The sequence below is a fragment of the Ascaphus truei genome, chromosome 2 (assembly GCF_040206685.1).
Source record: "Ascaphus truei isolate aAscTru1 chromosome 2, aAscTru1.hap1, whole genome shotgun sequence".
Taxonomy (NCBI): Eukaryota; Metazoa; Chordata; class Amphibia; order Anura; family Ascaphidae; genus Ascaphus; species Ascaphus truei.
In genome coordinates, this window is record NC_134484.1 from 251,336,017 (window position 1) to 251,349,513 (window position 13,497).

At 46.7% G+C, this 13,497-nt stretch overlaps 1 protein-coding gene across 1 annotated transcript in view; it reads right to left on the minus strand.

Moving 5' to 3' along the window:
* GALNT12 (polypeptide N-acetylgalactosaminyltransferase 12) overlaps positions 1–13,497 on the minus strand; it is a 67,771-nt gene that overhangs the window by 6,593 nt on the left and 47,681 nt on the right. Inside the window, exons 7-9 of the mRNA XM_075586031.1 lie at positions 10,904–11,035; positions 5,468–5,581; positions 4,166–4,321 (exon numbers count right to left, since the gene is read on the minus strand). Coding sequence (XP_075442146.1) covers positions 4,166–4,321; positions 5,468–5,581; positions 10,904–11,035 — 402 coding nt within the window. The remainder of the gene's footprint in view (positions 1–4,165; positions 4,322–5,467; positions 5,582–10,903; positions 11,036–13,497) is intronic.

Consider the following 13,497-nt stretch of genomic DNA (forward strand, 5'->3'; position numbering starts at 1 on the left):
ACATAGTAATATGTTTACATAATATACATAGTACAATGTACGGTTTACTATGTACAGGCAGTCCTCGGTTATCCGACACAATGTGTTACTCAAAATGGGGTTGGATAGCGAAACGTCTTAAAGCGAAACACGTTTTCCCCTAGGAACACTGTTTAAATTAAAGGTTCCGTTCCTGAAGGCATTTTTAACACTAAAATAAACCAAATATTTTACGCAGGCAGTAAGATATGCAGCACACACATAAATTATATAATATATTATATATGTAATACAGTATATACAACATAAAATATAATAATATTATAATCGAATATATTATATAGTATAATAAAATATAATATTATATAATATATGTATATATTATATACATATAAACAACGTTGCAAAGTGTCGTTAGAGCGTTGGATAAGCCGTTTTGGCGTTGTAAAAATGAACATAGGTATGCATTGCATAGCGTTGGATAAGCCATTCGTTGTAAAACGAAGCGTTGTAAAACGAGGACTGCCTGTACTATGTAAATTTGTTATTAGAGTCTGTGACATCACACAATCCCTGTGGCGTAGACTCTAAAAACAAACTTAACATATACATACAGTACTGTAGTACACAATGCAGTCCATTGCAATGCACTCTTAAGGTTAAGTATATTTATAGAGTCTGTTTTGTCACACCAAGCCTGTAGAGGTAGAGAATGGTACCAGTATAGGATAGGTCATGGGTCATTTATAATTTTTAAATTATAAAATAAATAAAATTAAAATTTATAAATTATACAATATAATAAAAATAAAATAATAATTTATTATTATTATTTTTTATCATATATAAATTATATCATATCATAGGGGAGGGAGGGGAAAGAGAGAGGGGGAGGGAAGAGGGAAGGGGAGGGAGGGAAGGGGGAGAGGGAGGGAGGGAAGGGGGAGAGGGAAGGGGAGGGGGGAGAGGGAAGGGGAGGGGGGAGAGGGAAGGGGAGGGAGGGGGGAGGGGGGTAGAGGGAAGGGGAGGGGGAAGGGGAGGGAGGAGGGAGAGAGAAGGGGAGGGAGGGGGGAGAGGGAAGGGGAGGGAGGGGGGAGAGGGAGGGGGGAGAGGGAAGGGGGAGAGGGAAAGGGAGGGAGGGGGGAGAGGGAAGGGGAGGGAGGGGGGAGAGGGAAGGGGAGGGAGGGGGGAGAGGGAATGGGAGGGAGGGGGGAAGGGGGAGGGAGGAGGGAGGGGGGAAGAGGGAAGGGGAGGGAGGAGGGAAGAGGGAAGGGAGGGGGGGGGAAGGGGAGGGAGGGGGGGGAAGAGGGAAGGGGAGGGAGGGAGGGGGGGAAGAGGGAAGGGGAGGGAGGGGGGGGAAGAGGGAAGGGGAGGGAGGGGGGGAAGAGGGGAGGGAGGGGGGGAAGAGGGGAGGGAGGGGGGGGAAGAGGGGAGGGAGGGGGGGAAGAGGGGAGGGAGGGGGGGAAGAGGGAAGGGGAGGGAAGGGGAGGGAGGGAGAGGGGGAGGGAAGGGGAGGGAGGGGGGGAAGAAGGAAGGGGAGGGAGGGAGGGGAGGGGGGGAAGAAGGAAGGGGAGGGAGGGGGGGAAGAAGGAAGGGAGGGGGGGGAGAGGGAAGGGGAGGGAGGGGGGGGAAGAGGGGAGGGAAGGGGAGGGAGGGGGGGAAGAGGGAAGGGGAGGGACGGGGGAGGGGGGGAGGGAGGGGGGAAGAGGGAGGGGAGGGAGGGGGGGAAGAGGGAGGGGAGGGAGGGGGGGAAGAGGGAGGGGAGGGAGGGGGGGAAGAGGGAGGGGAGGGAGGGTGGGAAGAGGGAGGGGGGGAAGAGGGAGGGGGAGAGGGAAGGGGAGGGAGGGGGGGAAGAGGGGAGGGGGGGGAAGAGGGAAGGGGAGGGGGGGGAAGAGGGGAGGGGGGGAAGAGGGAAGGGGAGGGGGGGAAGAGGGAAGGGGAGGGGGGGGAAGAGGGAAGGGGAGGGGGGGAAGAGGGAGGGGGGAAGAGGGGAGGGAGGGAGTGGGGGAAGAGGGAAGGGGAGGGAGGGGGGAAGGGGTGGGAGGGGGAAAGAGGGGAGGGGAGGGAGGGGGAAAGAGGGGGGGGAAGAGGGAAGGGGAGGGGGAAGAGGGAAGGGGAGGGAGGGGGGGAAGAGGGAAGGGGAGGGAGGGGGGGAAGAGGGGAGGGAGGGGGGGAAGAGGGGAGGGAGGGGGGGAAGAGGGAAGGGGGAAGGAGGGAAGAGGGAAGGGGGGAAGAGGGAAGGGGAGGGAGGGGGGGAAGAGGGGAGGGAGGGGGGGAAGAGGGAAGGGGAGGGAGGAGAGGGAAGGGGAGGGAGGGGGGGAAGAGGGAAGGGGAGGGAGGGGGGAAGAGGGAAGGGGAGGGAGGGGGGAAGAGGGAAGGGGAGGGAGGGGGGAAGGGGAGGGAGGGGGGAAGAGGGAGGGGGAAGACGGAGGGGGGGAAGAGGGATGGGGAGGGAGGGGAAGGGGGAAGAGGGAAGGGGGAAGAGGGAAGGGGAGGGAGGGGGGGAAGAGGGAAGGGGAGGGAGGGGGGGAAGAGGGAAGGGGAGGGAGGGGAGGGAGGGGGGGGAAGAGGGAAAGGGAGGGAGGGAAGGGGAGGAGGGAAGGGAAGGGGAGGGGGGAGGGAAAGGAAGGGAGGGGGAGGGATGGGGGGGAGAGGGAGGGAAGAGGGAAGGGGAGGGAGGGGGGAAGAGAGGGAAGGGGAGGGAGGGGGGGAAGAGGGAAAGGGAGGGAGGGGAGGGAAGGGAGGGAGGGGAGGGAGGGGGAGGAAGAGGGAGGGAGGGGGGGAAGAGGGAAGGGGGGGAAGAGGGAAGGGGAGGAAGGGGGGAAGAGGGAAGGGGAGGGAGGGGGGGAAGAGGGAAGGGGAGGGAGGGGGGAAGAGGGGAGGGAGGGGGGAAGAGGGGAGGGGGGGGGAAGAGGGGAGGGGGAGAAGGGAGGGAGGGGGGTGAAGAAGGGAGGGGGGGAAGAGGGAAGGGGGGGGAAGAGGGAAGGGGGGAAGAGGGAAGGGGGGGGAAGAGGGAAGGGGAGGGAGGGGGGGAAGAGGAAGGGGAAGAGGGAAGGGGTCAGATGTAGGGGGCTTAGAGGGAAGGGGAGGGAGGGGGGGAAGAGGGAAGGGGAGGGAGGGGGGGAAGAGGGAAGGGGAGGGAGGGGGGAAGAGGGAAGGGAGGGAGGGGGGGAAGAGGGAAGGGGAGGGAGGGGGGGAAGTTTGAAGGGGAGGGAGGGGGGAAGAGGGAAGGGGAGGGAGGGGGGGAAGAGGGAAGGGGAGGGAGGGGGGGAAGAGGGAAGGGGAGGGAGGGGGGGAAGAGGAAAAGGGGGGGGTGGAAGAGGAGAAGCAGGGGGAGAAGGAGGGGATGGAAGAGGAGAAGCAGGGGGGAGAAGGAGGGGGGTGGAAGAGGAGAAGGAGGGTGGGGGAGAAGGAGGGTGGGGAAGAAGGAGGGGTGGGGAAGAAGGAGGGGTGGGGAAGAAGGAGGGGGGAGGAGGAGGAGGGTGGAAGAGGAGAAGGAGGGGGGAGAGAAGGAGGGGGGAGGAGAAGGAGGGGGTGGAAGAGAGAAGAGAAGGAGGGGGTGGAAGAGAGAAGAGAAGGAGGGGGTGGCAGAGGAAGAGGAGGGGGTGGAAGAGGAGGTGAGAGAGGAAGAGGAGAAGGAGGGAGGCAATAGAGGAAAAGGAGAAGGAGGGGGTGAGAGAGAAAAGGAGAAGGAGGGGGTGGCAGAGGAAAAGGATAAGGAGGGGGTGGCAGAGGAAGAGGAGGGGGTGGAAGAGGAGGTGAGAGAGGAAGAGGAGAAGGAGGGGGGCAATAGAGGAAAAGGAGAAGGAGGGGGTGAGAGAGGAAAAGGAGAAGGAGGGGGGTGAGAGGAGAGGGGGTTGATTTTTTGGCTGGAAAGTAGCATTTTTTTATAATTTGTCGAGGCCTGCATATGTCATACTTCAGTTAGACTGTTCCTTTTTGTTCTTTACCAAATCTAGTTAACAACAGATGCAGCAAGACGGTCGAAGAAAGAAAAATCAGCGAAGCTAGGGACAGTGTTTGCCACGATCGAGCTGCAGGGGGGTCTATACTTCCGGATGGGTCCCCCTGCATGGGTAATACTCCTGGTAGCGGCACAGAAGACACTTAGTCTTGCTACATCTGTAGGACCTCACTGCTGCTTCTCAGTTTATAATTGCTAAACGTGGGTGATCTGAAAAGTTACCTCTCTGAAAATGAACTTCTGGTTTTCAGGGACGTCTTGTTCATTTTCCCGACATAGGTACATTGTTAGATGGTCTGAGTTCAGATCTACCGCAGCGCAGACTTCAGGCTGCCGTGTGTTGTACCGGATTTCATTATACGATGTGTATTCAAAGAACTGAAAAATAAATACAATTACACACTTAGGGGAGGGGATATATATATATTAGTGCCAGAATATTTACCTAACCGCAACTAAGAAAAAAATTATCAACTGAACCAGAACATTTACAAGTCTTCTTGTATATAAACGTAATTCTACTGCACCATATGAAGATATAATGTCTGCAAAGCTCAGCCTTACCGATCCATCCATGGAAACCATGTTCCTTTCACAAAAATGGGGAACCACCTCATATTTAGCAGCTGTGTTTACCAGGACGTCAACCATGTCTCACATGGCTAATCATTGATTCTTTCTCACAATTTAAGTTTAAAAAAAGCGTAGAGCAGGTAAACACTTAAAGTAGAAAATATATATTTAATAGAACATAAATTAGGGTTTCCGGTTGTAAACCGAAAAAACACCACCGACCAATCATTGTTTTTTTTTCCCCGGTTAAACCCGATAAAGACCGGAAAACTAAGAATTCAATTGAATTTAGCCGCCAATGATTTTTATTGGGGGAGTGTATGAGAAGAGGCAACAGCACCAGGCAGGCAACGGGAGGAGGAGATCCAACCAGATACTGCAATCCCCTTGCCCAAGCACACCGACCCCTCCATTACCATGTCAGGAGGCTTCTGTGGGTGAGTGTGTGGGTGAGTGTGTGTGTGTGTTTGCATGCGCCCCAGTTTGCACCTTGGGGAGTGTCAGTAGGAGGAGTTGGGGAGCTACATGATGTACAGTTTAAGATGTATCGTATTTTCTCTTGTATAGCGCATATAGTATACACAGTGCTGTAGATAGAATTTTTGCAAGCACGAGTCCCAGAGTGCTTACAATCTATCTCCCTGTGCCTCAGGCACCAAAAATTAAAGTCAGTTACCCAAGGTCCCAAGGAGATAACACCAGGATTTGAACCAGGTCCCCCTTATTCAAACTCTGTGTCGCTGGTTTCAGAGTTGGTGCATTTACTACTAAGTCGCTCCTTTAGTCTTAATTCTTCGTTGAAGAACAGGCCTCCATTTATAAAGCTAATAAGTGTACTAGAAATATTAAATGAAATATCTTAAGATATGGGATTGCCCCTACATTGACATGTATAGCAATTCAATGTTCTGAAAATGACTGGAAAGTTTGAGAGGCAACAACATTTCTTACCTGATTTTGTCCCATGCCATGACATTGGTATAAAATAATCTTCTCTCCCGTAACATCATGTTCATTTGGAGGATTGTAGTCAAAGCAATAGTTGTCCATCCCTTTGTTCTTCAGCTGTAGAATCAAAAGTGACTTTTTTAATGTCAGATCAAACATATTCTAGATATGTTTCATGCATTGTATCGCATTGTCATCGTAATGTTTTGTGACAACATGGATGAACAGGAACTATTTAGAGAGTAGATAAGAAAAGTTACTTGGCACACATACTGTATAATATTATATAAACTCTAATGTCTGTCATTTTTTTTCATTGTAAACCTACTTAGTCTCTGGTGTACCTGTCAAGTTCCTGTACAGCGATCATCTGTTTGGTTCGATAACAATGTGATGGCAACTTTATAGCATATTGAACAGGGATCTAAAAATTGTGTGTAATGTAAGTCACTTGTTTGTATCTTGTCATTTACTGTCGTTGTAACTCAGTGAAACAACAATACAGGTTTTGAGCCCTTGTGCGTTTGATGGTCTTGTACTTGAGAAACACGTTACTTTCATCCTACATAGAGAAAATAGTAAGTCACTAATGTACAGTTCAAATTTCACCCAGTTCAAATCAGCATCAACATTTTACCCGAAATTCGCAAGGGGTAATCTAGTTGAATCATTCGCGGAGATGGTCACAGCGGATATAGAGAGGCACATTTCATCAGAGGGAAGGAAGAAAGAGAATCTGAGTTTTGATGAAAGGCAGGCGATAACTCAATTGGAGAACAACCAACAAATAGTTATTAAATCGGCGGACAAGGGGGGAGGTATTGTCGTCATGGATGCGTCCTACTACATAGAGGAGTCTGGGCGCATACTTGATGACACAGACACTTACCTCCCTTTAAATCATAATCCAACATCTAAATACCAGGATATATTAAAATCTTTATTGGAGGGAGCTATAAACGACGGTGTTATAAATGATAGGGAATATGAATTCTTGTTTAATTCACATCCAAGAATCCCTATCTTTTATATGATACCAAAAATCCACAAGGACATCAACAGACCACCTGGTCGCCCGATAATTTCGGGTATTGGATCAATTACTTCTGCATTGTCAGAGTATATTGACCACCATTTGCAAAAACATGTAATTAATCTGCGTTCACATCTAAGGGACACCACACATATTTTGCAAATCTTGGGGGATCTTCCCTGGCAATCAAATTACATTATAGTCACAGCCGATGTAACATCGCTTTACACCGTGATTTGACACTCCAAGGGATGTGAAGCAGTACAATCAACATTAGAAAGTGACAAATCTATGTCCATTCCACTGGTCAAATTCTTGATGGAGTCCATAAATTATATACTTAGACATAACTATTTTTCATTTAAAGATCAATTTTATCTTCAGACATGTGGCACCGCCATGGGTACGAAGTTCGCCCCCAGTTACGCGAACCTATATATGGGTAAGTGGGAAGACGATACCATCTGGTCTAATGAAGAGCTGGGGGCGAACCTCATCCTATGGCGGCGCTACATAGACGACGTTATTTTTGTGTGGGGGGGTCCTGTCTGTGAACTGGAATCATTCAAATTGTATCTCAATAACAACGATAGGAACTTGGTCTTTACATTTAAAGAAAGTACCAACTGTATTGAGTTTCTAGATTTACAGCTATACACAGAAGATAACATCCTAAAAACAAAAACTTACTACAAACCAGTACAGGCGAATACCTATTTACTGGCAAGTAGTCAGCATAATCCAAATTGGATTAGAAACATCCCCAAAGGACAACTGGTCAGAATTAAACGCAATTGTACTGACCCCGCTGTCTTTGACTCCCAAGCACAAGAATTAAAACAAAAATTCATTGACCGTGAGTACAATAAACATCAGTTGGACAATGCCATTAAGACCGTCACAGCTATGACAAGGTCAGACCTGTTACAATATAAACCAAAAGATAAGACAACTACAACAGGTAATACAGTGGCCTTTATTACAAAATATAGTTCACTTGCACCCCAACTAGTCAAAACATTTGATAAATATTGGGGTTTGTTACGGCAAGATGACATCCTAAAAGATTTTTTGAAAGATAAGCCGGAGATTTATTTTAGAAAAGCGAATAATTTAAAAACAAAAATATCCCCAAGTTGTCCTTTCAGCAGAGATGTCCCACACACAAGAGACAGCATCAAAGGCTATTTCCCTTGTGCCAAATGCATAGCATGCCAATATAGTGTCAAAATACAAAAATTTGTTTCAAACATTACAACAAAAGAATATGCAATCAGAACACTCATCAATTGCCATAGCCAATTTGTCATCTATTTGCTGGAATGCCCGTGTGGCTTACAATATGTGGGCCGCACGGGCAGAACACTGCAGAGAAGATTAGGAGAACACATATACAATATCAGGAGAGGCTTTGAGGCCCACAATGTGTCACTCCACTTCAAACTTAAACATGCACAAAGTCCAATGGGACTAAAATGTCATGCTATTGAATGTCCCACATTCAGCCAAAGAGGGGGGGATAAAATTAACATCATTTCCAGGAGAGAATCCTATTGGATATTTGAACTGAAAACTCTCAGCCCTCTTGGGCTGAATGTGGAATTCGACTTGACAGCATTTCTCAAATAATAGCATTTCATAATCTATACATCTGCATTACTATTTTCCACATTTATATTAAGTTTGTTAGAGCTTGTCCGCCAACACTCTTATCAATGTGGATGCGCCTAGCCAGTATCACATATCACTAAGTATATCACTAATAATGCACAAACTTAGTTAGTACACCAAATTAATTTAATTTATTATATATTAATAATTCAATGTTGTTACACTTATAAAATTATAAATACACAAACTAAGTTACTACACCAAATCAACAATTTATTACACATTTAATGTTTTTACAGTTATATTATTTTACACTTAGATTATTATAATTTGATTTTATATTTACTTATTTATCAGACTAATGAGAATCAAATAGTTGCACTATTAATTATAATCAATGTTTTAACACACTTTTAAAATAATAATCACATTAAGTTTCTTGTTCAATTTGACTCTAAGAATTCCTCCCTGTCCATGTGAGATGTGCCTCTCCATTTTGACCATTTCCAAATAGGACTTTATTTAGTGGTCCTATACATATGTATTGTTCTACAAATGACATGATTTGATGTTTATTACATCAAATGTGTCATTTTTCTGGCTATTATGAAATATACAACTAACAGATTGAATTGTGAAATTATCAGATTAAATTATCTAACTGTCTGTATTATTATATAATAGTCTTTATAGTGTTTAAAGAATCATTATTTAGGATAGAAATTTGTTTATTTGATCCACTTTGTTGTAGACTCCATTATGCAGATAAAGTGTTGGTATCACTGTATTAGTAATTGTTAAAATATCTGCATCCTAATATTCATAGATCGTATTGTATCACACACATGTATAGCCTTGGTTAAGGTGCTGTATTTACTCTGACTTTTTGGTTAACATCTATATACCAATCAACCCTTTTACCAATAATCAATCCAATTAATTATATTGGGCATCAATTGGGTTTTAACAAACAATATGGTCTCAAGAAACAACAGCACAAAAACCAATCGTTATTCATGTGAGTTATTTGTATCTGTCATTCTATTGTTATGCATGTTGTATATATATATAAGTTTTTGCAGGGCATTTATCCTTGCAGCAACTATTCATTCACTGATTTATCTATTTAATCAACTATCTTGTGTCTCTATATCTCCTTGTACCAATGATATGATCAAGGCAAATGTTTATGGACTCATTATCTTTTGGACCCGCCTTTCTGGGAGTTCCCATTGATCAATTAGAACATTGGGGGTATATAAGGAAGCCCAACCGGTGTAGCATTCATTCCCTGACGAAGAAACACGTGATCGAGTGTTTCGAAACGCGTAGGAAGGTATTCTGGTCATCCAGGGACACCGTAGCTGAGTCAATCCGGCGGTGACGTCAGCGGAGGAGACGCGCGAAATCCACGCGGTGTTGTTGAATGCACGAGTATTCCTGAGATCTCCCCGCACGCTCTAAGCAGACGTCCGGCACCCCACAGCAGACGGCTACCCCTGGCTAAAGACCCCGTACCAATGCACATGTCCTACTCCAGGACGGTGAGTAGGATTTCGGTTTTACCTCTGGTGGAGCAGCAAGGCTTCTCTCTGCTTAAATGCTGAGAAGCCCCTATCTCTTTTATTAACAGAAGATAATCCACTGTTTATTTTACAGTTCATGTTTTATTTCAATTGTAGTCACAATTGTTTTAATTAATAAATTGCTTCATTTTCCATCCACATGTCTTATATTGTCTAAAGGATAATACACTATTGAGTTGTTTGTATTTCTATTGTCTCCATCTCTGAGTTTATACAACAGAAACCTCAGCACAAGACTTTTGTTCCAGCCACCTACCCTCAGCGCCATAAGAGGTTTTTCTATCCACACTAATGTACAGTACTGTGTGCACTCACTTCTCCTAAGACCTCATTAAACTTTTCAGTCAATGAGGACGATGCCCGATAATGAATGCCTAACCCGGCTTCAGAGCTAAATGAATTCATTAAGCACATTGAATATTACTGACATTTACTTGGAAGCCTGGGACATGAAACTCATATTTGTTGCTATACTGTATATTCAGTTGCTACCAGCCACCCTTGGGTGCTGGCTCATCTCTTGGCGCTCACAGTTTGCCCACTAATTGGGCAAAGTAGGTCTTATCTGCTGTAAATTTCTAGGTAGCTACATTTTAAGTATCTCATTAGTATTTCGCCCAACCTGGTTGCCTCCCCTTTTGCATCACAGTTTAATACAAACACCTGAAAATGAGCACTGCAATAATGACATATACTGAGTATGAAGGAGTAATGTACCACTAACGCTTATGAGAAGACGAACAGGACCCTATAATCCTAAAAGCATCTAACCCATATGGCTTCCCCTAATTACCCACTGCTCTCTAAATACCTACAGTACTTAGTATTTTAAAGGTCCTTTTCTCATCCATATCCTACACCCATCATACCAAAGTTACCAATGGATCAGCAAGTATAAACATTTTAAAACCAGGACCTGAAGTAAATTGACAGGTGAGCAGTATCACATTGCAGAACCGTACAATAGGGTGCAATGTAATGCATTGAAGGTGGCTACAGCAGTCAAAAAATTACTTAACAATGTATTTAGGTTCTATTTTTCCTCCAGAGAAAGATTTTATGGAGTAGGCCTGTACACATCTTGGTAGATTTATTTTCAATTTGGAGATGGACTGGGCTTAAATGGGTTTTAATATGATTTTGTATTAAAAGCACAAAATTATTAAAGGATATGTAAATAAACAACCTCTCATTTGTTTATGCACCTACCATTCCAAAGTAACCTTGTTTATCCTCCGGGACATGAATCTCTGGGTAAATGTTCTCCAAGAACCATTTGAAATTTTTGCACTGGAGTTTCTCTCTAAGTTGTCTTCTCTCTGTCACATCCCCATATGGCTCCTAAAACAAAGAAGAAGAAATACTGTATAAAGAACTCACTCGGCTCTTTCTATACCAGGGGTGACCCACCCATAACCCCGCGAGCCATGACTGCGTTTGGAATGGGCCGCGTGATGATACTCGGGGATCAGCCACTCCTCAGCTGCAGCATCTTATCATGCCATCCCACCCGCCACCCACCGGTGCACTTGGCCGAACCCGAAAGTATGAGCCTGCCCAGAAGTCAGTGGGTGAGTGAGGCAAGAGGAAGGGGAGCAAGTGAAGGAAGAGGAAGGGGGTTGAGGGAAGAGGAAGGGGGGGTGAAGGAAGAGGAAGGGGGATGAGGGAAGAGGAAGGGGGTGAGAGAAGAGGAAGGGGGGATGTGGGGTGAGAGAAGAGGAAGATGGGGGGTGAATGAGCAGAGAAGAAGAAGAGGGGGTGTGAGTGAGGGAAGAGGAAGGGGGGCGAGTGAGGGAAGAGGAAAGGGGAGGCGAGTGAGGGAAGAGGAAGGTGGGGGGAGGTGAGTGAGGGAAGAGATGGGGGGTGAGTAAGGGAAGAGGAAGGGGCGCGAGTGAGGGGAGAGGAAGGGGGCAAGTGAGGGAAGAGGAAGGTGTGGGGAGGTGAGTGAGGGTGGTGAGTGAGGGAAGAGGAAATGGGGGCGAGTGAGGGAAAAGGAAGGGGTGGTGAGTGAGGGAAGAGGAAATGGGGGTCAGTGAAGCAAGAGGAAGGGGAGCGAGTGAGGGAAGAGGAAGGGGTGCGAGTGAGGGAAGAGGAAGGGGTGCGAGTGAGGGAAGAGGAAAGGTTGCGAGTGAGGGAAGAGGAAAGGGGGGGAGTGAGGGAAGAGGAAAGGGGGAAGTGAGGGAAGAGGAAAGGGGCGAGTGAGGGAAGGTGGGGCAAATGAGGGAAGGGGGGGCAAATGATGGAAGGGGGCGAGTGAGGGAAGAGGAAGGGGTGGGGAAGTGAGTGGGGGAAGAGAAAGGGGGGGCAAGTGAGGGAAGGAGAGAAGGGGGGCAGAGGAGGGGGTGACAGTAGGACAGTGGCCCGTCATCAAAAAAAAATTGCCCACCGCTGCTCTATACCATGGTTAATGGAACATATGTTTATGTGATAAGGAAGTGCCTCATGCATGGAGATACCAGAAGAGAAAACAGTGAAGCGGTATTGTATAACCAGTAGGGTGAAAGGTGTATTTACTCTGCCAGCATCGTTTGAGTATTTTTGTGTCCACACAGCACATGTGGGTGGTAAAACCTCTGATGGCGCTGAGGGTGAATGGCTGGAACAGAAGTCTTGTGCTGAGGTGTCTTTGGAATGGCTCAGAGAGGGAGACAAGAGAAATACAAGCACCGCTATGGTGTATTACCCTTAAACAATGTGAGACATATGTATGAAAATATGGAGCATTTAATGGTTAAAACAATTGTTATTACAATTATTACAATTGGTATAAAATGCGAACTGTAAAATAAACAGTAGATGATCTTCTGTTAATAAATGAATTGAGGGCTTCCCAGCACTTTTGGCCGAAAAAAGCCTTGCTGCTCCACCAGGTAAAACTGAAATCCTACTCACCGTCCTGGAGTAGGACATGTGCATTGGTACGGGGTCTTTAACCAGGGCTGGCCGTCTGCTGCGGGTTACTGGACGTGCTGGAAGCGTGCGGGGAGATTTCTGGAGTACTCGTGTTCTCAAACAGCAGAGTGGATAGCGCGCGTCTCCTCCGCTGACGTCACTGCCGAATTGGCTCAGCTACGGTGTCCCTGGATGGCCACAATACCTTTATTATTTATTATTATTGTGGCCATCCAGGGACACCGTAGCTGAGCCAATTCGGCAGTGACGTCAGCGGAGGAGACGCGCGCTATCCACTCTGCTGTTTGAGAACACGAGTACTCCAGAAATCTCCCTGCACGCTTCCAGCACGTCCAGTAACCCGCAGCAGACGGCCAGCCCTGGTTAAAGACCCCGTACCAATGCACATGTCCTACTCCAGGACGGTGAGTAGGATTTCAGTTTTACCTGGTGGAGCAGCAAGGCTTTTTTCGGCCAAAAGTGCTGGGAAGCCCTCAATTCATTTATTAACAGAAGATCATCTACTGTTTATTTTACAGTTCGCATTTTATACCAATTGTAATAATTGTAATAACAATTGTTTTAACCATTAAATGCTCCATATTTTCATACATATGTCTCACATTGTTTAAGGGTAATACACCATAGCGGTGCTTGTATTTCTCTTGTCTCCCTCTCTGAGCCATTCCAAAGACACCTCAGCACAAGACTTCTGTTCCAGCCATTCACCCTCAGCGCCATCAGAGGTTTTACCACCCACATCTTGCATATCTGGTTGGAAGATCCCAGATTAAACCTCTACGGCAGCTCCAGGACTACCTACTCTCTAGGACTGTATCCCAGGTTTTGTTTTCACTGTTTGTTCAATATTGTTGCACTAGCGCTTGTACACACTTATTTTTTTCCACACA